Genomic DNA, 22,792 nt, shown 5'->3' on the forward strand with positions numbered 1-22,792 from the left:
ACAGTGGAACATCTGAAAATAACAAGCCCTGGACAGGATGAGGGGCCCACCACAGGAGGAAATGTGTTTGGGGGGGAAAAAAGGGGGCAAAGGCTTGACAAAGTCTGCATGAATATCGAATGCACTGAATGCCATGCATATTAAGGGCGTTACCGGGATTTCCTCACCAAGGCTAGTCGGCTGGAGCAATATCAATATCGAATGTGCATGTCTTATAAGTAAGAGAAACAAGTAAAAGAGGGAGAAGTAAAAGTTCAGCCCTGGATTCAATGCTCAGGCCACTGCTTGGCAGAAGGGCCTCTACTAAAGGGAGTTGTAGAGAGCCCATAAGGAGGGTATTTTTGGCCTACTTTTGCACACGTTCTCTAAAGTACAGTACTCTGACGATTAATAGTCATACTAACTCCATTTATTTTCTGATTGTACAATGAATAACAAAACGTTCTCCTTTTCAGACTAAGATATAAACAAGGGTGCTTACACAACCCCTTTGCATATAAAACAAAACTGGGACAACTGGAGCTTGGAGTTCTTGGCATTATGAAATAATTATCAGCGTGTGGGGGTTGCAACCGTCGAAAATATGACTCATTGGCCAGACTCCTTCCTTCCTGGCCCCACAGACGTTTAGTCTAGGCATAAGAGCCTCCTCTCTCTGCAACATACAACCTTTTTTTTCTCTTTAGAAAACCGACATACCTAACTTTATATTCAGCTTCATCATATATTCATAAAAGGTCAAAGTGCATCGATGCTCAAATGAGCTTTGAGCATTTGCTCATCCCTGTTAGTGACACTTAGTACGACAGGAAAAAAAAATCCACATTCACATACGGGGGCCATACTGTCCATAGGATGAACCACCATTGACTTCTCATAAAGTAATAGTTATAACAATGTTATTTCTTCATCGAGACTCACTGAGTGTCAGGCCTCTTTTATAATTAGAGCCCTGCATTAAGATCTTTGGCGAATCCCTTTTGAACTATTGTTTTGAACGTAGGAGAGAACACAGCATGAATACAAGGGGATATAACGCTCAAAGGTCCACACAGTTTGGTTTATGAACCCACTTGCTGCACTGCCTTCTGGCCAACTGACAACTGAGGAATTGTCGGAGTTTTCCAAATCTCTGTGATCCACGAATGATATCACTAGATCCCAGGCATCTTTCTCGACGCCTGGCTATCATTTGTCGTCCTTCCCCCACACCTCCAATTAGCATACATACATTAAGTGGGACCATTACATTTATTGAAACATTCCTCTTACAGTAGACATCATAAGTCCACATTTAAGTACATTAATATATCCCTATATGAAATGTAAAAAGCACTATTAAAAATAAGTTCAGATAAACAACAAACAATATGTAGCTTCTGTGGGATTTTTTTTATTTTATATCTCAATTTGAAGCAAACAAAAGCAGAGTCTTTGCTAGTTTAAATAATCCTGTCTGGAGAATCGGCATCTGTCCAACTCAATTGCCTCTCCTGTAAGTTGTGCAAATATTCAAAATACTTCACATTCTAAATGAAAAAGGGGAGGCTTTTCCATTGCAGCAAACTGCACCAAAACCATTAATTATTCAAACCAGTCTAGGTTTCTGATAGATTATTACATCGCCGAACAATGCAAATGGCCCAGTTAAATTATAAAGGAGATTCCATTATTAGTGCTCTTCCAAGAGCACAATTAATTCTCTTTGTATGTTATATTCCAACTGTCAGCCGCTAATTACACCACGGCACTTACAAGCCGGCGCTGTCCCAAGACCAAACATGTTGCGCGTGCGGTGACATCAAAAGGTCAGGTCATAAAAAAATTAGGTGCATTGCTATAATGTGAACCCTTCGCATGAATGGGTTCCCAGCAAGGGCACGTCACTTGCATTCCCATTTCCAAGTGATATATGCTTGCTGACTACTCGCACGGATACCAAGGACCCTTATTACATGACTTATCGTGATGTGCTCTCCATGTGCAGCACGGGTCCTGCATCCAGGACTGCTGGGTGCTCAGCTCCCTACTGCTTAGCACTGCTTTCTCCAGACCTGCAGCGTCCAGTGATCGCACACAGTTGTGCAAGTCGCACCAACGTTTCAATTACGGAAATGTCCCTTCCTGCTTTGCTATTGTTCAAGCCCTATTGCCGTCTGTTGTGGTGGCGGAGGCCTGTAATAACAAAGCTACTTGGAGTTTGGGTTGGGGGATCATGCAATGATGGAGTCATCGTGTAATGTTGTTATTGCTAGTGAGGTGCTTGTATTAGGCAGTGCAGCAAGCAGGTTTGTCGATCTGTCTATGCTAATTTTGAGCGTTTTCTACCAGTATGTGTGCGTTTATTCATGCTCTGCAGTTATCCTTTTTTTAATATACTCAAAAAGAAAGTTGCCTAACACCTTAGTTAGAACCCTTCACAAATATATATATTATTGTAGGCACATATTTCTTACAATGATGAGGATCATGACTGTTCACTTGGCAGACTGGATCAGCTTGCCACCCACTGCTCTGCTTGTCAATGTGCTTGAGGCAGGCATCCTTTTGGGCTGTCAGTGTTGCCACTTACACTGACAGACAGCTGATAGCACACAAAAGCCGACTGCATGTCAGCTCTGTGCATTCCGTGGGACGGCTCTCTGTAGGCTGCACTATGCATGCTGACGACTTTGGGATCGCCGCTCGTTCCGATGAAGGCTCACAGGCTTCTGTACGTCAACTCATACCGGAGCTGACCAGATAACAGAGGTAATGTGTATACGATGCAATACAATGTGTATTTATCACACCATCTCAAGAAACAGTAGCCAAATATATTTTTTTGAGAGAGAAAGAGATGCATTCACTCATAGGCATAAGAGAAAAGGAAGGTCTTGAGTCTGGACTGCACAGGCAAAGGGAATCGACAGCATGGATGGTTAAGAGAAGGGAATTCCAGACAATGGGGGCAGCTTCGTGGAATGAGTGACCTGCTGAGAGAAGGTTAATTGGAGGCTTCGACAGAAAGCCTTGGTTGCTCGAGTTGAGAGTGTATGGAGACGAGTAGAGTGAGATGAGTGGAGAGAAGTATGCAGGGGCGTGTCTGCGGAGGACCGTAAATACAGTGCAATCTTAAAATTGATCCAGGATTTGAATGGAAGTCAGTAGAAGGATTTCAGTATTGGAGAAAACCTGAGCAATGCAGGAAGGGCATTATGCCCGAGTGCTAAGCATGTAACTATGCATCAATTCGTTGATTAGATTCCTAAGGTTATGATTAAGAACATGTATTGAATCACGAGTATTGGAATCTATTTTTCATTATAGATGTAATTTACGTGAAAATTATATACTCGTGTTACATTTGTGCTAATGGAGTGAACAAACCCTTAGAAAGAACAAATTGGAAGCAATACACATGAGATACAAAAACAAGGCATTAATAAATTATTGGATAGAGTTGCTACCACGAATAAAAACAATTTATCAAATTGCTATCGAGGTGGGTGTAAATAATTATTTCCATTAGGTCTCTAAATGTAACTTTGTTGTGACTTTCTGACCCACCCCTACTGGACATCTGTAAAAAAAGAGCTTCATAGCTCATCAGATTTATCTGGGATGACGATTCTGATTCTGAACACCACACGGAAGCAGTGTGGTCTGCCGTTCAACACAAAGGTTTTTGCTCTGTTATGCACAGCCGTGCCAAGTCGATGGATACTCAACAGACATAGGCGAGTATATACAAGTGGATTCTGCAAGTGATATTGCAACCCTAGCCCTAGCCAGCACATCGCAAAGGAAATGTACAGACGGAGTGAGGAGACCCGACTGGAGATGCCAGTAAATGACGATCTTGGCCACAACATAATATCGGGTCGCACTTATTACACACAAAGTGCTTGCCACAAATGAACAACAATACCTTGCTGATCTCGCCAAGGAGCACACATTATCATGTGAACTCCAGTCATCTTCGCAGCAATGGCTTTTGGCTAACCATCAAACAAAGACGGTCACTGCATCGGGCGCTTTCAGATGTGCTTCTGCGGCCGTCTGGAACGCTCTTCCTTCCAATCTTGAGAAGCCACTGAAGCTATGCACTTTAAAATTTCGACTGAAAAATAATTTCTTTCGAACTGATTTCTGAGTTTAGTGTGTTGTTCTTCTCACCCACCTCTATTTAGCACGCTTTGCTATGTACGGTGCGAAAGAAGTTCAACATACATATCAGTGGTTTCAGAAATGCTATCTTTGGAAGAAACCTGTGAATGATGCAATCGTAGTAAGAGACGGAGAAGACATACAAGACGCATAACACCAGAATGCTCAAGTGCCATATATGGACAAAGACAATGGGTCTGGTGCCAGAGATATAAGGTCTGGATCTCTCCATAGACTATGAGTGGACTCTATGAAAAACTAAAATTTAACAGGATTTAACCCGGTGGCACTGTGGTTAGACTGCTTGACCCACAATTTTAAGTTGAGAGATAAATCCTAGTTGGAGGTTTACTCAACTTATAATTTATCTGATGGATACAAAAGTGTACCACTGCTTGGGCAGTAGAGTCATCCTATGGAGAGACTGCCATTGGAATGTTTGAATTCCACGTCTACCATTGGAAACTAGCCTTTTGCCCGTCCAAGGACGGGTGTATTGCAGTAAATCTGAAACTTGCAAGCGAAAAGCAGACCGCGACGTGATATTCACTGCAACCATTCGTGTGCAATTTGTAAGGGCGCGGTGACACAGACTTATTTCATTTTAAGGTTATAATCCCTTGTTCATCATGACGTCCTTTTTACTTTGATGTCTCAACAGCGTTATGGAGATCGCGTGACGTGAGGGTTCTGCCTTTGTAGTGAGGGCTGTGAGTTCACGCCGAGGAGGGGGGAGGAGGCGCCTCGCCCCCCCCATGTGGAGTGACGTCACCCGCTAATAATTATGAATGGAGGGGGGTGTCCATTTGGAGGACGTCACCTGTTAATGATTATTAATGAGGGGGACTGTTCATGTGGAGTTAAATCACCTGCTCATGATTAATAATGAGTGGGAGGGTGCGCCATGTGGAGTGATGTCACCCGCTCATGATTATTAATGAGGGGGGGGGGTCCATCTGGAGGACGTAACCTCTTCATGATTATTAATGAGGGGGGCTGGTCGATGTTGAGTAACGTCACGAGCGTTAAGAACAGACATTCCTGGGTGATTCTTGACTTAAAGCTTTCGTGACTGCAGGAATTCATATTCTTTAGGTCTTTCGGTAAAGTCATGTCGATAGGTTAAAATTAATAAAATAAAAATAAAATAAATACATTTTATTTGTATTAATTTGAACCTATCTATGTGGGTTTAATACGGAGGCTTTCACGACCAATATCATCCATAATAGAGGTTTTTGGGTTAGATCGCGTAAATATATAAATGTGTCGTTAAAAACCCGTCACCACCCGACACAGCCAACTAGTAAGGGTTGTCACGTAAACAATGATGCACAAATCAACAGGGAATTGAATACCAAAACCAAATCAAATAACAAGAGCATTGAAACTGCCCAAGTAATTAAAACGATCAAAATACCCTACATTGCGGGAGTAACTGATAAACTAGCCAGATGTTTGGAAAAACAAAACATCCGAGTCAGATTTGGCATGGCACATATGTAGTGTTGTACAGACGGACTCTTCAACGTCTTTTGTAGCACACACTTTTATTCGTCTTATTAACACAGTCCCTATGCACTGAGGGGTATACGGTCCCCTCACCCGTTACACTCAGAACGTACAAGCCCCCGTACCCTACAGGCTACTTAATATCCCGCTCTTTCAGTGTCCTCTGACTGGACCTAGGGAGATGTCTCCCGACCACTGGTTACTCTCAACCCTAGCCCTGATAAGGGCTGGAGGGCTTGGTCCAGGGTCCTAGGCTTCTTCCGCCGTCTTGGGTCTTCGTGTAGTCCAACTCCCCGAGAGCTCTCAGCGCTCTGGCTTTATACTTGTTCGTGGCCGGGTTGTCCAATCCCCGGCCACCTTGTGGAACCCTGTGATTGGTCGTTCCCAATATGCTTTTCGATCCCAATTCACCCTATCTGACCCTGACCGTTTGGTCACGCGGGAAAACCTTGTTTACGGTCAGCTCTCACAGCTTGTGAGACCCTGACCGTTAGTTTGAGCGGGAAAACCTTGTTAACGATTTGCTCTCCGAGTTTGTGAATATCGAGTGGGTAACTCTACTACATCAGAAAATCCCCATCAATGAATCAAAGTGTGTGTGTGCCACAACCAACAAGAACAGGAACATCCAACAAGAACAGGAACACCCACTATAAATACCCCCCCCCATCAACAACGCAACATATGTACATGGTCAGAACCAATCACAAATAACGACATTCGCGACGCACAACGCATGCAGCATTCAGCTGCCGCAAAAAAAATGATGGGCAATCAAGAAAAGCGACGCGATCTAGCCCGTGTGTATTTCGCGGGCCCGTCGTAGGGGATGGGTGCCCCTTTCCGGGCTGCAGGCTGACCAGGCATCCTGGCAAAAATGTCAGCAGGGGCAGGAGGCCTCTCTGCGTGGACCCTTGGAGCAGACGGGTCGGGCAGCCTGGCAAACATGTTGGGCGGGTCAGGCATCCTGGTAAACATGTTGGGCGGGTCAGGCATTTTGGCAAACATGTTGGGCGGGTCAGGCATCCTGGCAAACATGTTGGGTGGGTCAGAAGGTCTCTTTGCAGAGACTCTTGTTGTAGACGGGTCAGGCATCCTGGCAAACATGTTGGGCGGCTCACGGGGCCTTCGTGCAGAGACTCGTGGCTCGCACGGCTCCCTCAGTCCCGCATCATCTGCGGAAGGAATGAGACGTCTGCGCTGTGGATTAGGTACCAACGGGGCGACATCCAGCTCGTCGGGCATATCACACGCTCGGCCCTCGTGTTTTGAGTGTGACGCAGAGCCGCGCGGAGCAACAAATGGCTTCAGACGAGAGGGGTGCACGAACCAGCGCCGTCGTCCCCAACGTATCTTAACACACTGTGGGCGCATTACCTGGACCACCTCAACCGGACCCCGCCATGGTTTTAGGAGTTTAGCCAATGTGGACACCGGCACCTGGGGGCAATGAAGCCACGACATATCACCTGGAGCCCACTGATGCACGGACGTGCGCGGGGCCTGCAACCTCGAATTTGCCCGCTGGCGGGAAGCGGAATTTTCGATCGCCGCATCACGAGCCTCAGACAGCTTTTGCAGGTTGAACCGCAAATGGTCAGTGAGCTTCGATGACTGTGGAAGCTGCTCTATCCCAAGCCGCACATCAGCGGAGGGAATGGCCTCCCTGCCATACATTAGGAAAAATGGGGAGAACCCTGTCGCTGCATGTGGCGCCATGCGGTAAGCAGCGAGGACCCCTGGGATCTGCAGGTCCCAGTCTACGTGGGATTCGTCAACCTGATGGCATAGCATAGAGGTGAGGGTTCTATGCAACCGCTCCACCATGCCATCTGTTTGGGGGTGATAGGGCGAAGTGCGCACCTTCTTAGTGCCCAACAGGCGGCATACCTCACTCAGCAGGGTACTTGAAAAATTTCTTCCCTGATCGGTCAGCAACCGTTCTGGAGCGCCCTTGTCCAGCACATAGCCTTGAACAAAGGCGTCCACCACGGCTGCTGTCGACTGGTTGGGGAGGGCCCAGGCCATAGGCCACCGTGTAAAATACTCCACCCCAACCAGAAGGTACTTGTTACCACGAGGCGTTGTAGGAAAAGGCCCCAAAATGTCGAGAGCAACCAGCTCGTTCACACGGGATACCGTGATGGGCTGCAGCGGTGGGCATGCCGGCTTCGCTGGAGGTTTACGTTGCGCACATTGGGTGCAGCCCATTAAAATATCAGTTACGTCGCGAAGCATGCCCGGCCAGTAAAATTGTAATCTTAGCAACCCAATGGTTTTATGCACACCCAGGTGCGACAATCGCTCGTGTGCCGCGCACACAGCCGAACACTACAATTTTGTACTGGCAAGAATCAGCATCCCAATGCATGAGCAGACCGCGGCGCATGGCAAAAGAGTTCGATTTACTTGAACGTGAGGACGAATCACATGCGCGACGACGCAGAGGCACCAATGACGCATCGTTCATTTGGTGCCGACCCCATTCGTCCAACGTTATCCCCAGCAAGTCGTCATTTGCTGGCGGATTTTCGTGGTCCGCACCCGGCGCAGGATCGGAAGGAAGGGCAGCAGAAACCGTTTCAGGAGGTGCAACCGGGCGTACTATTTGCGGTTTGCACCGGCCAGAACCCGTGAAACAGGCGCATTGTTCTGACGGGAGGCGAGATAGCGCATCCGCATTACTGTGCTGTGTGCCCTTACGGTAAATCACCATAAAATTGTAGTCCTGGAGGACTTCAATCCATCGGGAGGGCTGGCCAGACGGTTGGTCAATGCGCAAAGCGTATTGTAACGCAGAGTGATCGGAGCGCACGGTAAACCGTTGACCGTACAGGTATGGCCTGTATTGTTGTATAAAGTAAACAATGGCCAGCAGCTCGCGTCGGGTTACGCAATAACGTTGCTCTGCAGGGGACAAAACCCTGCTTCCATAGGCAACCACCCTCTCAACGCCATCAACGATTTGGGACAGCACCCCGCCGATCCCGGTGTTACTGGCATCGGTGTCCAGAATAAACGGCTTTGCGAAATCGGGGTAAGCCAGGGGCGGTGCTGCTACAAGAGCATTCCGTAAGGAGTCAAATGCGGCCTGTTCCGCGTCTCCCCAATGAAATTTCAGCCCTTTTGCTGTAAGAGCGTGTAGTGGCTTGGCGATTGTAGCGAAACCAGCCACAAAACGTCGGTAGTACGACGCGAACCCGATAAAACTGCGAACATCCCCAGCAGAGGTGGGGGTAGGCCATTGGCTGACACATTTAGTCTTTTCAGGGTCTGTGGAAATACCCGAGCGGCTGACTATGTGGCCCAGATAGCGCACAGATTCCCGCAGAAGGTGGCACTTTTGCGGCTTAAATTTGAGGTTCGCAGCTCGCATTTTTTCGAAGACAGCGCGCAACCGTTCAATGTGTTCGTTGAACGTGCGGCCAAAGACAATAACGTCATCAAGATAAATCAGGCATGAGTCCCACTGGAGCCCAGCGAGGACCAGCTCCATGAGCCTCTGAAACGTCGCTGGGGCCGAGTGGAGCCCCATGGGCAATCTATTAAACTCGAAGAGGCCCTGTGGTGTCCGAAAAGCAGTCTTTGGCTTTGACGCTTCGTCGAGGGGGAGTTGCCAAAACCCTGACAGAAGGTCCAAAGTGGAAAAATAGCGCGCCCCTGCCAGGGCATCCAATGACTCATCCATACGTGGCAGAGGATATGCGTCAGCTACGGAAATTTTATTCAGGCGCCGAAAGTCTACACAGAATTGAAGACTGCCATCGTGCTTTTTCACCAGCACTATCGGAGCACTCCAGGGGCTGTTTGAAGGAGAAATTATATCAGCCGCCAGCATGTCGTCAACTGCCCATTTAACATGCTGTTTCTCCGCAGGGCTGAGCCGAAACGGGTTTTGGCGGATAGGGGCAGAGTCACCGGTATCAATATGGTGACGCAGCAGCTTGGTGCAGCCAATATCAAATTGTGATTTGCTGAACACATCCGAGAATTCCCGCAAAAGAGTCCGCAAATCACTCTGCTGTGAGCCGGATAAATCGCCGGCATCAGCGCAGAGAGCGTCAATCCACCCCTCGTCACCGTTCTGAGGGCGAGGTTGCTGAGCGTTCGTTACGTGTCCGACAATCCCGGTCCCCAGGGGCGCGACTGTCGCATGAGCGAGCACTGTCCCCTGTGGAATGACGGTGTCTGACAGACCGACATTCAAAACTTGTATAAATGGCTCCCTGTCGCCCGCTACAAGAGTCTGTGCGGCCACCAACGAAAGGCTGTTAACTGCTGTGTTGGAAGGTCCCAATAAAATGCCATTTACCGAGGCGGTGGGAGCGAGCGGTTTCTTTAACCGTAAGGGGACGAGCATTTGTGCCCCTGGCGGAATGCGTACAGCGCAAGCCGCAAAAGCCTGTACGGAAGCATTTTCCGTCCGTGAACGCGTGGCCGCGGGTAAAAATGCCATCCGGCGGCCCGAGGGAAGTTCAATACATCCCTGATCGATAAGGATTTTAATGGGCATTTTGGCAAGAAAATCAGTTCCCAGAAGGCACGGCACCGCAAGGGAAGAAGACACAAAAACAGGTCCGGCCAATTTAATATCTCCAATGGCAATTTGCGCCCGAATTTGGCCGAGAATCCCCAGGGAACTTCCATTTGCAGCGAAAAATGGAACGAAAACCTTTTCCAAAGATCGACATCGCACGGGCAGTATATTGTAAATTAACTCGGAGATGATAGTGGCCGATGCACCGGTATCAACAAGCACGCGCACTTCCACCCCCTCGATCGAACCAACAACCACCGAGGAACCCGCCGTCGCTGCAACCACTCTATGGGCCAGCTCTGACCACTGCCCGGGTCGCCAAACGCCGCGTGTCATACGCCGTGTTCCGAGCGGAGTCAATGGTGTGTTGTGGTGTGTATGAGGGCCGAGCGTGTGGGGTGCCGCGACTTGCCTGGTTATGCTGCGCTGCTCTGGAAGCTCTGTAGTCCCGGTCTCGGGATCCGGCGGAGCGGCGGCGAGGTGCACGGCAGTCGGGAGAGAAGTGGCCTCGGCGGCCACAGTTGAAACACATCGCGTCGCCGCGGGGGAAGGGCCGTCCCCGCTCCCAGTCGTTGCGGCGACTGGTGCGATCCGGTGATCGCTGGGGCATCGCGCTGAACGTCGAGAAGACTCGATCAGGAGAGCGAGCGTTGTCCCTGCTGGTAGGCACCGATGTCGTAGCCGATGCGGTGATGGTCTCGTCCTGGTCCAGCATTAAGTGAGCATGAATGCTCCGGGCAGCTCGCAGTGAGCACATGTCCTCGTCATCCACGGCCTGGATGACAAGGCGCAGCCTCCTCGCCATCTCCAGCAGCTTCTGAAGGACGAGTGCGTCGATAGCCTCATCGTCCATGCGGGGGTAAGCTGCTCTTGCCATGGCGAGTAGCGCGGTGCGGAACGCCAATGGCGACTCCCTTGGCTTGCACCGTCTCTCGTAGAACTGGTGGCGTGTGGCGGAAGGAGGTCCGTAGACATCAGACAGCCGCTGAAGTGCTGCTTGTAGTGTCGCCCTTTGTCGCTTGGGAATGGAGATGAGTGCAGCGAGAGAGTCATCGTCCAAGGTGGCTGGCAGTGCACGAAGTGCTTGTGCATCCGACCAGCCCACCATCTCCTGGTGGCTGAGGAAGCGACGTTGAAATGCCGCCCAGTCGCCCCCTGTGGACGAAAATTCGCGAAAGACAGGCAGCCGCTGCTGTAGAGCAGCTGTGTCGTCGTCTTCGTCAAGCTCAGACTCGGTCCCGAACGCAGCGATGGCTTGGTCGACAACATGTACAGTACGGCGTCGCAGCCGTGATGACGCGGTGTTGCTGGAGGGTCCTGCAAAGGCAGCGTCGCTCTGCGATGACGCGGTGTCTCGTGATTGGCCCCCGGGGGTCCCAGCATGCACTTGGCTTTCGCCTCCACGTGACCCGTCGGCGGGAAAGACGACCTCTTCCGGGTTTGCGATGGCGGGGACATTCGCTGTCGGCCGTTCCTCCCCGCCCGCAGCCACCAGGGTAAGTTGCTCCAGGATGGCTGCTGCAGCATGCAGCAGCTGGGCGAGGCGGGCGTGAGCAGCCTGGGTGCCGTCGCTCGCGGCGATCGGCTGCACAGCTGGTGGTGGGGCGGCTGGCAACACGCCAACATCTTCAGCGCCGCCCGCAGCACCCACAGGTGAGTCGGAGCTTGCATCATCGGCACTTCGCGTGCGGTTCGTTCGTCTTGTTTCCATCTTCTGACGCCAATGTAGTGTTGTACAGACGGACTCTTCAACCTCTTTTGTAGCACACACTTTTATTCGTCTTATTAACACAGTCCCTATGCACTGAGGGGTATATGGTCCCCTCACCCGTTACACTCAGAACGTACAAGCCCCCGTACCCTACAGGCTACTTAATATCCCGCTCTTTCAGTGTCCTCTGACTGGACCTAGGGAGATGTCTCCCGACCACTGGTTACTCTGAACCCTAGCCCTGATAAGGGCTGGAGGGCTTGGTCCAGGGTCCTAGGCTTCTTCCGCCGTCTTGGGTCTTCGTGTAGTCCAACTCCCCGAGAGCTCTCAGCACTCTGGCTTTATACTTGTTCGTGGCCGGGTTGTCCAATCCCCGGCCACCTTGTGGAACCCTGTGATTGGTCGTTCCCAATATGCTTTTCGATCCCAATTCACCCTATCTGACCCTGACCGCTTGGTCACGCGGGAAAACCTTGTTTACGGTCAGCTCTCACAGCTTGTGAGACCCTGACCGTTAGTTTGAGCGGGAAAACCTTGTTAACGATTTGCTCTCCGAGTTTGTGAATATCGAGTGGGTAACTCTACTACACATAAAACACAGATATTAATATATGGTATTACCGAAGCTATCAACAGAAGGTGTGTACAGGATTAACTGCACGTGTGGTAAATGTTATGTTGGGCAAACAGGACGAATGATCAGCACGAGACTAAAAGAACATCAGAGAAATATTCAATTCTCCCAAATGCAACTGTCAGCAGTAGCAGAACACACGTGCTAACAAGGACACTCAATTGATTTTGATAATGTTGAAGTTTTGTGTAAAACTAGCTACTACTGGCCAAGACTAATTAGAGAATCTATCGAAATTGAAACAAATAAAAATAGCTTGAATCGTTCGGATAGCTACCGCCTTAGTGCTGCGTGGAAGCGAATAATCAAATAATACATTATTTAAATGCATGCCTACAAAGGGCAGCGTACGGCAATAGGGATTACCGTTGGTAGGGCTATTTTAATAAACAGAATAGACAGGAAGGACAAGTTCAAAGGGCTCGCATAATGCACATGCATAATGTACGTTGCCTCAGTAACCCCCCCCCCCCCCCCCCACATTGTGCAAGAGCGCAGAAGTGTGGTCAACAGATCTACGCCTCTATATAAGGAACTAAACAGGTGGACTTCTCCACAAATCTGGCTGTCGCCTGATGAAGCTAGTTGTAATTACTGGCGAAACGTCATACTCAGTTTGTAAATGTTGTGGCTTGGCTCTCCAACACACCGGTGTGCCGTACTGGTGATGAATTGGTATGTTCTGTTTACGTGACAACCCTTACTAGTTGGCTGTGTCGGGTGGTGGCGGGTTTTTAACGACACATTTATATATTTACGCGATCTAACCCCAAAAACCTCTATTATTGACTCTCTATGTGACTTTACCGAAAGACCCAAAGAATATTCCTGGGTGATTATAGTAGGTATGAGGGTCACCCCCAAGCCCATGTTGTGTGGAGACAATAACTTGTGAACATAAACTAAACAATAGTTTTTCTTGTTCATCATCACAACATCAGCATCCATTTTAAAGTGTACTCTATAACAATTCAAATAAGGACTTAAGTCAACACGAAAGCCTTTGAAAGTGTCCTTTTGTTTATGCAGTCATCTTATAGTGACACCTTCAACAAGAGGATAGGAAGCCAGACTTTAACTATAAATACAGCAGGGAAGCCAAGCCACGTCAATGTGTTTGCGACAAAAAAAGCAATATTCAAAACGGCTGTGTTTATTATAAACTCCAATGTTTCAGAACACCGTGTATTTGAGACTTAAAAAAACCTAAAATTAATCAACCAAAGAGCCATAGATTCACTCTAAATTAAAATCTGACGCTGTTGCAAACCAAACTGCAATTTGACAAAAAGGTCTTTACGTTTAAGTTGAATGTACCCCTTCATATTGCTTTACCAACGTGCTTATAACTTGCGCCACACAATATATTCCCAGGATCTCAATGGCTAACATACTTAGCTCAATGTATAGCCTGAAATTTGACATGGATTCCAGCTCAAGCATAGACTTTACAACAACATTAGAAGCCGTGGTGATTTCCGAGGGCTCTCAAGTCTCCTACCTCTGCGCTGTACGCCGCCGTTCGTTTTCAAAGCTTAAATGGACCTCTTTTGTTGATGAGCTAGGAATCTTGTTCATCTACAAGCTTCCAGTTGATGGCACCGTGGGTGGCGCTTGATGCAAGCCTTTGAGCCGCGTGTTGGAATTAGGTGGAGCCGGAGGGGGGAAACCAGCAAAGGAAGAAAAAAAAGCTGGCACGTGCTACCTAATCTAAAAAAAACTCACGAATATTTTAAGTAGTTGTATTTCTCTGGGGTAAAATAATGCAGGTGATTACTTACAATCTATTATTTTCACAGGCCATCTGTCCTTCCGCAACATTACGAAAAGCAATGTCCTCTGGAGCCGAGCCCTTTTGGCGAGTGTCCCTGCTCAGCAAAGGGCCTCCTCGGACAATGCCGCGACTAAACGTCAGAGCACCCTCGGAATAAATTGCTTATTACAGAAAGCTTCTGTGCAATCAATTGTTTTTGTATGACATTCTTTAATGAGTTTTCCAATTGCCAAAAATAACTATTTCATTTACTGTCACACAAAAACTGGACCGGAGAGACAGAAACCCTTCACCTGCCCGCACGAAACAGGCAGTTGGCCTTTATTTGCATTGTTCTGACACGTTGGATTTGGGCCTCTCTGCATCACGGGTTGTGTCATTTATAAACTTCACACATTGCTTCATCATGGGACCTCCTTTGCCAGTACCAGAATATGAGAATAAGTTTTTCCCCTTTTATCTGGCAATAAAACATGGGTTAAGTTGTTAAAACATGGGTTAAGTTGTTAAAACACCAAACTGAAACCTTTTACAAGGAATCATGTCTGCATTAACCACAATACTTGTGGTCAAAATGCAAAAAAAAACATACTCTGATAATAATAAATGCATTGTCTATGAAACTGATTGGTCCACACCAGAGACGGCTTTCTTTTGAGCCTCGTCTCAAGCGGTGTTAGACCAGAGAACGCCAAAAGGCGTACACAGCACAAAGACAATGAGAGCTCGGGTGAGCATCTACATCATGGGACCTCCTTTGTCAGTACCAAAACATAAGAATAGGTTTTGCCCCTTTTTTCTGGGAACACAACTGAAACCTTTTTTACAAGGAATCATGTCTGCTATACCACAATACTTGTGGACTATTCGTTTAGATATAACGCACTCTCTACCTGTAACATGCAGTGCTGAGGAAGTATTATTCAAACAATCCCTTTCACTGTGTGGAATCTTTCCCACCAATCTATTGAAGAAATGTCAGGTTTCAAGTTTATTTTCTTTAACCAGGTGAGAACCCAAGAGACGAGGGTCGTCTCAGTTTCTAGAGTGACCTGGGTCATTCATATCACAAAAAGCAATAAAATATGGCAATGAAGCACACAAAAAATAACAACCCCATTCATTTTAAAAAGTAACTGTAAAAACACTGCTACCTCCATAGAAAAAAACAAATTCAAATTAGTCGAGTGGCTTGAGTCCACTAAACAGTGCCCTGCCAAGTATAACAAGAACATAGCTCAGGGTAGTCATCACAAAAATGCACTTCGGAGTGAAACCCACATTTTTGCTACAGATCCACTGACAGCATTGGCAGCCAAGCAGGGATTGTGAACGAACAGTTATTTTCAGATGGAGACTGAATCATTTTGCATCTTAATTATAAAAATGTGTTTTACAAGTTTATGCTCTAATATATTGATAATTTGGGTAATGTACTTTGCTTAGAAAAAACTGATTACATTTTAATATTGCGTTTTCCTCCGAACCTGGAATAATTGTTTTTGTAATGGTATTTCTCAACCTGTTTTTTGTACCCTTCGTATATTCATGCCAGGTCGTCCTTGAAAAATAAAATTGAGGCCTCATCTACAACACATAGCTTCAAACAGCTCTCACATGGTGAAATAAAGGCAACTACCATACTTCTTTGCTTCAGGCACGTGTGGTAGAGTAGACCAATCTCATGGAGGCCCGTCTGCCGGCATTGGCTTGAGTAAGTAAATCCACGGCTGCACCATCGTTACGTTTTTACGTTCACGACCAATGATGAGGGTAAAATGGCATCAACACGTGCTTGAGTACACCACAGCCATAGCAGACTGGAAGTGGCAGCTTACCTTGGCCATCTGTGCTTGCACACCATTGGCCTTGAGGGCCGACACTGCCTTCTGGGCTGCGGCTGGGCTGTCGAAATCCACAAAGCCGTACCCTGTGGTGACATGGTGACAACATTGGGAACAAAGTCGTATACGCACATTATTAAAAAATCACAACCTGCTTTGTGCAAACAGCACCGAGTGTGTATATACATATGTTTGTGCATTGCTCAGACTTGGAAAAAGAGGAAGTCACCAAGTAGTCCAACACAGACAGGTCACGAACACCAAGCTCAGCAGGGTAGGTCACAGTCACCCAATTATGGCATGCGCTTTCATGCGTATCGCATCAAAGCCATATACAGACGCGACCATATTTACTAACACATCTGCAGTGTGTCATATCAAAAGACTCGATCACTCCATTCATTCATTAACTTTGTTCAAACGTTGTTGGAGTTATATTTCATCATCCCCCCCCCCCCCAATGTTCAACAAACTGTCATCGAGTTGGTGCCCCGCGCATGTACAAGCAAGAGTTACGCCAGAAAAAAACCTTCAGATTTTTCAAAAGGTCTTGCGGAATGTTTTCAAGGGACAGTGACACACACACATTATACATTTTACTCCTAGCAAGAAAGACGAGTTCCAAACAAATGTGTATCTACCCATAAAGTAACAGCCACTTTCTATGAAACAAAAAAGTTGCTCCTAAAGCTGATATTCATAGAACATGAAAACACCACTGGAAAATATATCGCATGACTCGTCAGGCAGGTGGTTTTAATTGGTTAACGAGTTCCAACAAAATACCCTTTTTTATTCCTGTGTAAACATGAGTATTAGCTGAACTGCACAGTTAAAAGCGTGGTAACTGTCTTTGCTTTAATCTTCCTTCATGAGCATCTCCCCACATTAGAGTCAAATAGCCTGGATAGCCTTGCCACACTGACAATCAAGTCTGATCAAATTGAAATGGTACTGTTCTGCGCATTTACACAATTACCAGCAATTTCCAAACGCATCATTAGCTCCGTAATGGGCTTCAACACCAATGGCCTCTTGATCCAAGACACTCATTTGCCGCAGGAGAGAAGGCCAATCATGCTGGGCCAGACATCCACCTGATAGCGCGGCTGGCCTGCCTCGGGGCACTTAAAGGCATGGGGTTGGCAATATTCGTAAGATGTGGCCTGGACAATGATGAATATGTGAAATATTTCTGAATAAAAGACTTGATGAGGTTTAGTCTTGAGGGATTCAGCCTTAGATTTCTTCATCTATGGGTATGACAATGGAATAAGTATTGTCATTATTGTATTACATTACACACACACAAGCAGGGAAACAAATATGTAAATCAATACAGTATATATATATTTGAGTTTTATGTTTGAATCGCTTAATTGGATAACTGAACCAAGACTGTGAACTTTATTAGCCCTTCTTAAAACACCAAACCAGCTGACGTTTAATTGCATTGCGTGCGTATGCAAGATAATGTATCTTGTACTTCTATTCGGAAGGAATTGGTTATAAGACGGTGCACTTTAAAAACAACGATCATAATCACAGCGTACAAATACAGGGTGACTTATTATTTAACGTGACCTAAATTAACACTTAAACGATTTTAAAGCATGACGTTGGAAAGGTCAGCAGACGGAGAATCTGTCCAAGATGTGAGTAGCTGGCCGTGTGCACACAACTCAGGGGTTATGGTTACAATCACCATAATTTCCCACTATGCCCTTTCAGTTTATCACTTGTGTCTTTGAACAACGTAACATACACTCATGTTTCTATATATTGGGGTTTAGAGTGTGTGTGTGGGGGGGGGATTTCCATAGCCCCAATGACCACTGTTATTAGCATATATGCGCTTTCCTTTCACAAGAGCGATCACATCAGCAGATTCGCAGAATGTTTGGTTACAGTCAGAACCAATTCAGCGAAACTTTACATTTCTCTGAAAGCACTTAACTTTTCAGGGGTAGTGATAAAAGATTGAATAAATCTCTGTTTGAGGGATTCTTTTTGCATTGCAATGTTTTCCATTTCACATATCACAAGTGTGCCTTTGAAATACAATTATTTATAATTTCATAAATTTTTTAGGTGTGGCAATTAAGGCTACATTTTTGGAATACTACATTTTATAAAACATCGTGTTTATGAATCATCTTCCACCATCAGGCATGATCAAACCACTGTTAGATGAATGCTTCCACAAGCCGTTGCCATCTCTCATGGTCCTGCAATGAAACATTTTACTGGTAGGAACCTCCTGGTTACACCAGCCCACATGGGATTATTGTGTCCGTCCGTCGTGCAGGGAGGGGCTGGGTGGGGAGGTAGGGGCTGGGTGGGGAGGGGAGGGTGGGGAGGGGCTGGGTGGGGAGGGTGGGGCTGGGTGGGGAGGGGAGGGTGGGGAGGGGCTGGCTGGGGAGGGTGGGGAGGGGCTGGGTGGGGGGTGAGAGGGGTGGGGCTGGGTGGGGAGGGAGGGGCTGGTCACCCCGTGGTGCCCTTATAAAACTCAACGTTTAACCTACTCACGCCGGCTTGTGCCCGCCCTCACAGTCGGGCATATTTGCGGAATACACCATGCCGCCGTTGACCCTGGATCATTGACCGAGCAACCTAAAGTTCCTACCAGCTCCCTCCGCAGGAGGAATGTGTTATCAAGCACCTGCACATTAGCCCATTTCATTGCTCGTATTCCCTCCTTGGGCTGCCTCTCCGTCTATAGTCCACCGGCCATCATCCTCTACAGCGCCATGGCCTGCCCAATGACACTTAATTGCATCAGCACTCAACAAGATGTCTCTTAACATCCGTATCTTCTCCAATTTATGCATCCCTCTTTGTGTCTTTCAGCAAAATTCCCAGTGTGCACTTCTCCATGCTTTCCCATGTGCATGTTACACAGTGGGAAATGCACATTTTGGGTATAAATTCCACTGTTTCAGAGTTGCAAACCAACAACTGCTGCTCATCCCTTGGCTCAGGGCGGGCTTAAAAACAACGAGGTTTCGTGACATGAAGATAATGCAGTTGTCTTCTTGGTTCTTTCGGTAAAGTCACGTAGAAGGGAAGTAATAAAATAATAAAAATAAAACATAATAAAATTATTCTCACGACGTTTCGGCCACAACGCAAGCAGCCGTCCTCAGGTGAAAACCAGGTCCGTCGAGGCGACAGTCTGAATGAAACAGCACACGAGCTTGGAGCATATATATGAGCTGGGTGCCTTGACAAAGGAATTTGCATATCAAGAGGAATTTAGCATATTTATGGGAAATGCAGGAATGTGATTAGTACTACATATGCATGTGCATTATGCAGGATTAACAGCATCAAAGGGAGGTGCAGTTGCTGCTGCTGCAGTTGCTGCTGCTGCTGCAGTTGCTGCTGCTGCTGCAGTTGCTGCTGCTGCTGCAGTTGCTGCTGCTGCTGCAGTTGCTGCTGCTGCTGCTGCTGCAGTTGCTGCTGCTGCAGTTGCTGCTGCTGCTGTAGTTTCTGCTGCTGCTGCTGCAGTTTCTGCTGCTGCTGCTGCAGTTGCTGCTGCTGCTGCAGTTGCTGCCTTATCCATTTTAATATAACACTATGTATTATTCTACCCACCCTAATGTGTATCACACTGCTATATATTTACTATACAATTACGACACCATACATTACTCTGCACACTGCACCATGCCAGTGAGTGGAACGCGGTCTGAAAGTCACCGTAAACGTGAACACAATCAGTTAAGATCCGAAATGATTTATTACGTCCTTCCAATGATTGCTAAGCCAGAATCCATCTTCTCGGTTGAAATTGTCTCTGTGTTTGTATATGTGGATCGCCTCATGAACGAATCTCTCATGATAGCCAGATGGCTTGCAGAGAACCTCTGTCTTGGAGAAGTCAATGTCATGTGAGCCCACTGAATTGTAACAGTGATCTGCCACGGTTGAGGTGTTTGTCCTACCGTGTTTCAGGTCTGCTTTATGTTCACGGATGCGGTCCGAGACATGTCGTTTGGTTTCTCCAATGTAACTGCTACCACAGAGGCAACTTAGTTTGTAGACGCCAGGGTACTGTATGTCTGGAACCACACCTTTTACAGACGGGACCAGATCACGGATTTTATGTACTGTGTTGAATCGGACCTGGATCTTGTGTTTAATCAGGATTTTCGAGATCTTTTTTGTGACCCCAGCAATGTAGGGTAAGGTGATGGTCTTGAAAGGCTCCTCAACAGGATCCTTCTTGATGGTTGGAGTGATGGCCTTGCGGATTGTGTAGTCAGAGTAACCATTAACCTTAAGAGCTTGGCGTACGTGTTTGAGTTCACTGCCAATGTGTTCCTGGTTCGAAATGCATTGGGCTCTATGGTATAGAGTCTTGATGAGGGAATTCTTCTGGGATGGATGGTGGTGGGAATCCGGTTTTAGGTAAGCATCCGTATGGGTGGCTTTCCTGTAGACAGAGTGGCTCATTGAACCATCAGGTCTCCTTTTAATTAGGACATCCAAAAAGGGTAGCTTGCCATCTTTTTCGACTTCCATGGTGAATCTGATGGCTGGGTGTATGGAATTTATGTGGTCGAGAAATTGGTCTAGAGCAGGCTGGCCATGTGGCCAGATGACAAAAGTGTCATCTACGTACCTCTTCCATAAGGTCGGGCGTAGAGTGGCAGTCTTGATGGCGTCAGTCTCAAATTTCTCCATGAAGATGTTGGCTACAACCGGAGATAGGGGGGAGCCCATTGGGGTGCCCTGAGTTTGCTTGTAGAAAGTTCCATTCCAGGTGAAGTATGTATTGGTTAAGCAGGGGGGGTACCCCAGCATTCAGTCCTTGATGAACCAAGTCTTCAATGATTGCGATGGAATGTTGGGGTACCCCCCCTGGTGAGACACTGCTTAACCCATACATACTTCACCTGGAATGGAACTTTCTACAAGCAAACTGAGGGCACCCCAATGGGCTCCCCCCTATCTCCGGTTGTAGCCAACATTTTCATGAAGAAATTTGAGACTGACGCCATCAAGACTGCCACTCTACGCCCGACCTTATGGAAGAGGTACGTAGATGACACTTTTGTCATCTGGCCACATGGCCGGCCTGCTCTAGACCAATTTCTCGACCACATCAATTCCATACACCCAGCCATCAGATTCACCATGGAAGTCGAAAAAGATGGCAAGCTACCCTTTTTGGATGTCCTAATTAAAAGGAGACCTGATGGTTCAATGAGCCACTCTGTCTACAGGAAAGCCACCCATACGGATGCTTACCTAAAACCGGATTCCCACCACCATCCATCCCAGAAGAATTCCCTCATCAAGACTCTATACCATAGAGCCCAATGCATTTCCGACCAGGAACACATTGGCAGTGAACTCAAACACGTACGCCAAGCTCTTAAGGCTAATGGTTACTCCGACTACACAATCCGCAAGGCCATCACTCCAACCATCAAGAAGGATCCTGTTGAGGAGCCTTTCAAGACCATCACCTTACCCTACATTGCTGGGGTCACAAAAAAGATCTCGAAAATCCTGATTAAACACAAGATCCAGGTCCAATTCAACACAGTACATAAAATCCGTGATCTGGTCCCGTCTGTAAAAGATGTGGTTCCAGACATACAGTACCCTGGCGTCTACAAACTAAGTTGCCTCTGTGGTAGCAGTTACATTGGAGAAACCAAACGACATGTCTCGGACCGCATCCGTGAACATAAAGCAGACCTGAAACACGGTAGGACAAACACCTCAGCCATGGCAGATCACTGTTACAATTCAGTGGGCTCACATGACATTGACTTCTCCAAGACAGAGGTTCTCTGCAAGCCATCTGGCTATCATGAGAGATTCGTTCATGAGGCGATCCACATATACAAACACAGAGACAATTTCAACCGAGAAGATGGATTCTGGCTTAGCAATCATTGGAAGGACATAATAAACCATTTCGGATCTTAACTGATTGTGTTCACGTTTACGGTGACTTTCAGACCGCGTTCCACTCACTGGCATGGTGCAGTGTGCAGAGTAATGTATGGTGTCGTAATTGTATAGTAAATATATAGCAGTGTGATACACATTAGGGTGGGTAGAATAATACATAGTGTTATATTAAAATGGATAAGGCAGCAACTGCAGCAGCAGCAACTGCAGCAGTAGCAGCAGCAACTGCAGCAGTAGCAGCAGCAACTGCAGCAGCAGCAGCAACTGCAGCAGCAGCAGCAACTGCATCAGCAGCAGCAACTGCAGCAGCAGCAGCAGCAGCAACTGCAGCAGCAGCAGCAACTGCAGCAGCAGCAGCAACTGCAGCAGCAGCAACTGCAGCAGCAGCAGCAACTGCAGCAGCAGCAGCAACTGCAGCAGCAGCAGCAACTGCAGCAGCAGCAGCAGCAACTGCAGCAGCAACTGCAGCAGCAGCAGCAACTGCAGCAGCAGCAGCAACTGCAGCAGCAGCAACAACTGCAGCAGCAGCAACTGCAGCAGCAGCAGCAACTGCAGCAGCAGCAGCAACTGCAGCAGCAACTGCAGCAGCAGCAACTGCAGCAGCAGCAACTGCAGCAGCAACTGCAGCAGCAGCAGCAGCAACTGCAGCAGCAGCAGCAGCAACTGCAGCAGCAGCAGCAACTGCAGCAGCAGCAGCAAC

The 22,792-nt window shown here is 47.4% G+C and overlaps 1 protein-coding gene across 9 annotated transcripts in view; it reads right to left on the reverse strand.

Moving 5' to 3' along the window:
• Window positions 1-22,792, reverse strand: part of LOC144742273 (RNA-binding motif, single-stranded-interacting protein 1-like) — a 244,966-nt gene that overhangs the window by 32,572 nt on the left and 189,602 nt on the right. For all 9 annotated transcript variants that reach the window (XM_078592494.1, XM_078592477.1, XM_078592459.1 and 6 more), the window contains exon 4: window positions 16,156-16,247. In XM_078592494.1, coding sequence (XP_078448620.1) covers window positions 16,156-16,247 — 92 coding nt within the window. The remainder of the gene's footprint in view (window positions 1-16,155; window positions 16,248-22,792) is intronic.

This window comes from Lampetra planeri, chromosome 1, assembly GCF_965212315.1.
Source record: "Lampetra planeri chromosome 1, kcLamPlan1.2.h2, whole genome shotgun sequence".
NCBI classification, from domain to species: Eukaryota; Metazoa; Chordata; class Hyperoartia; order Petromyzontiformes; family Petromyzontidae; genus Lampetra; species Lampetra planeri.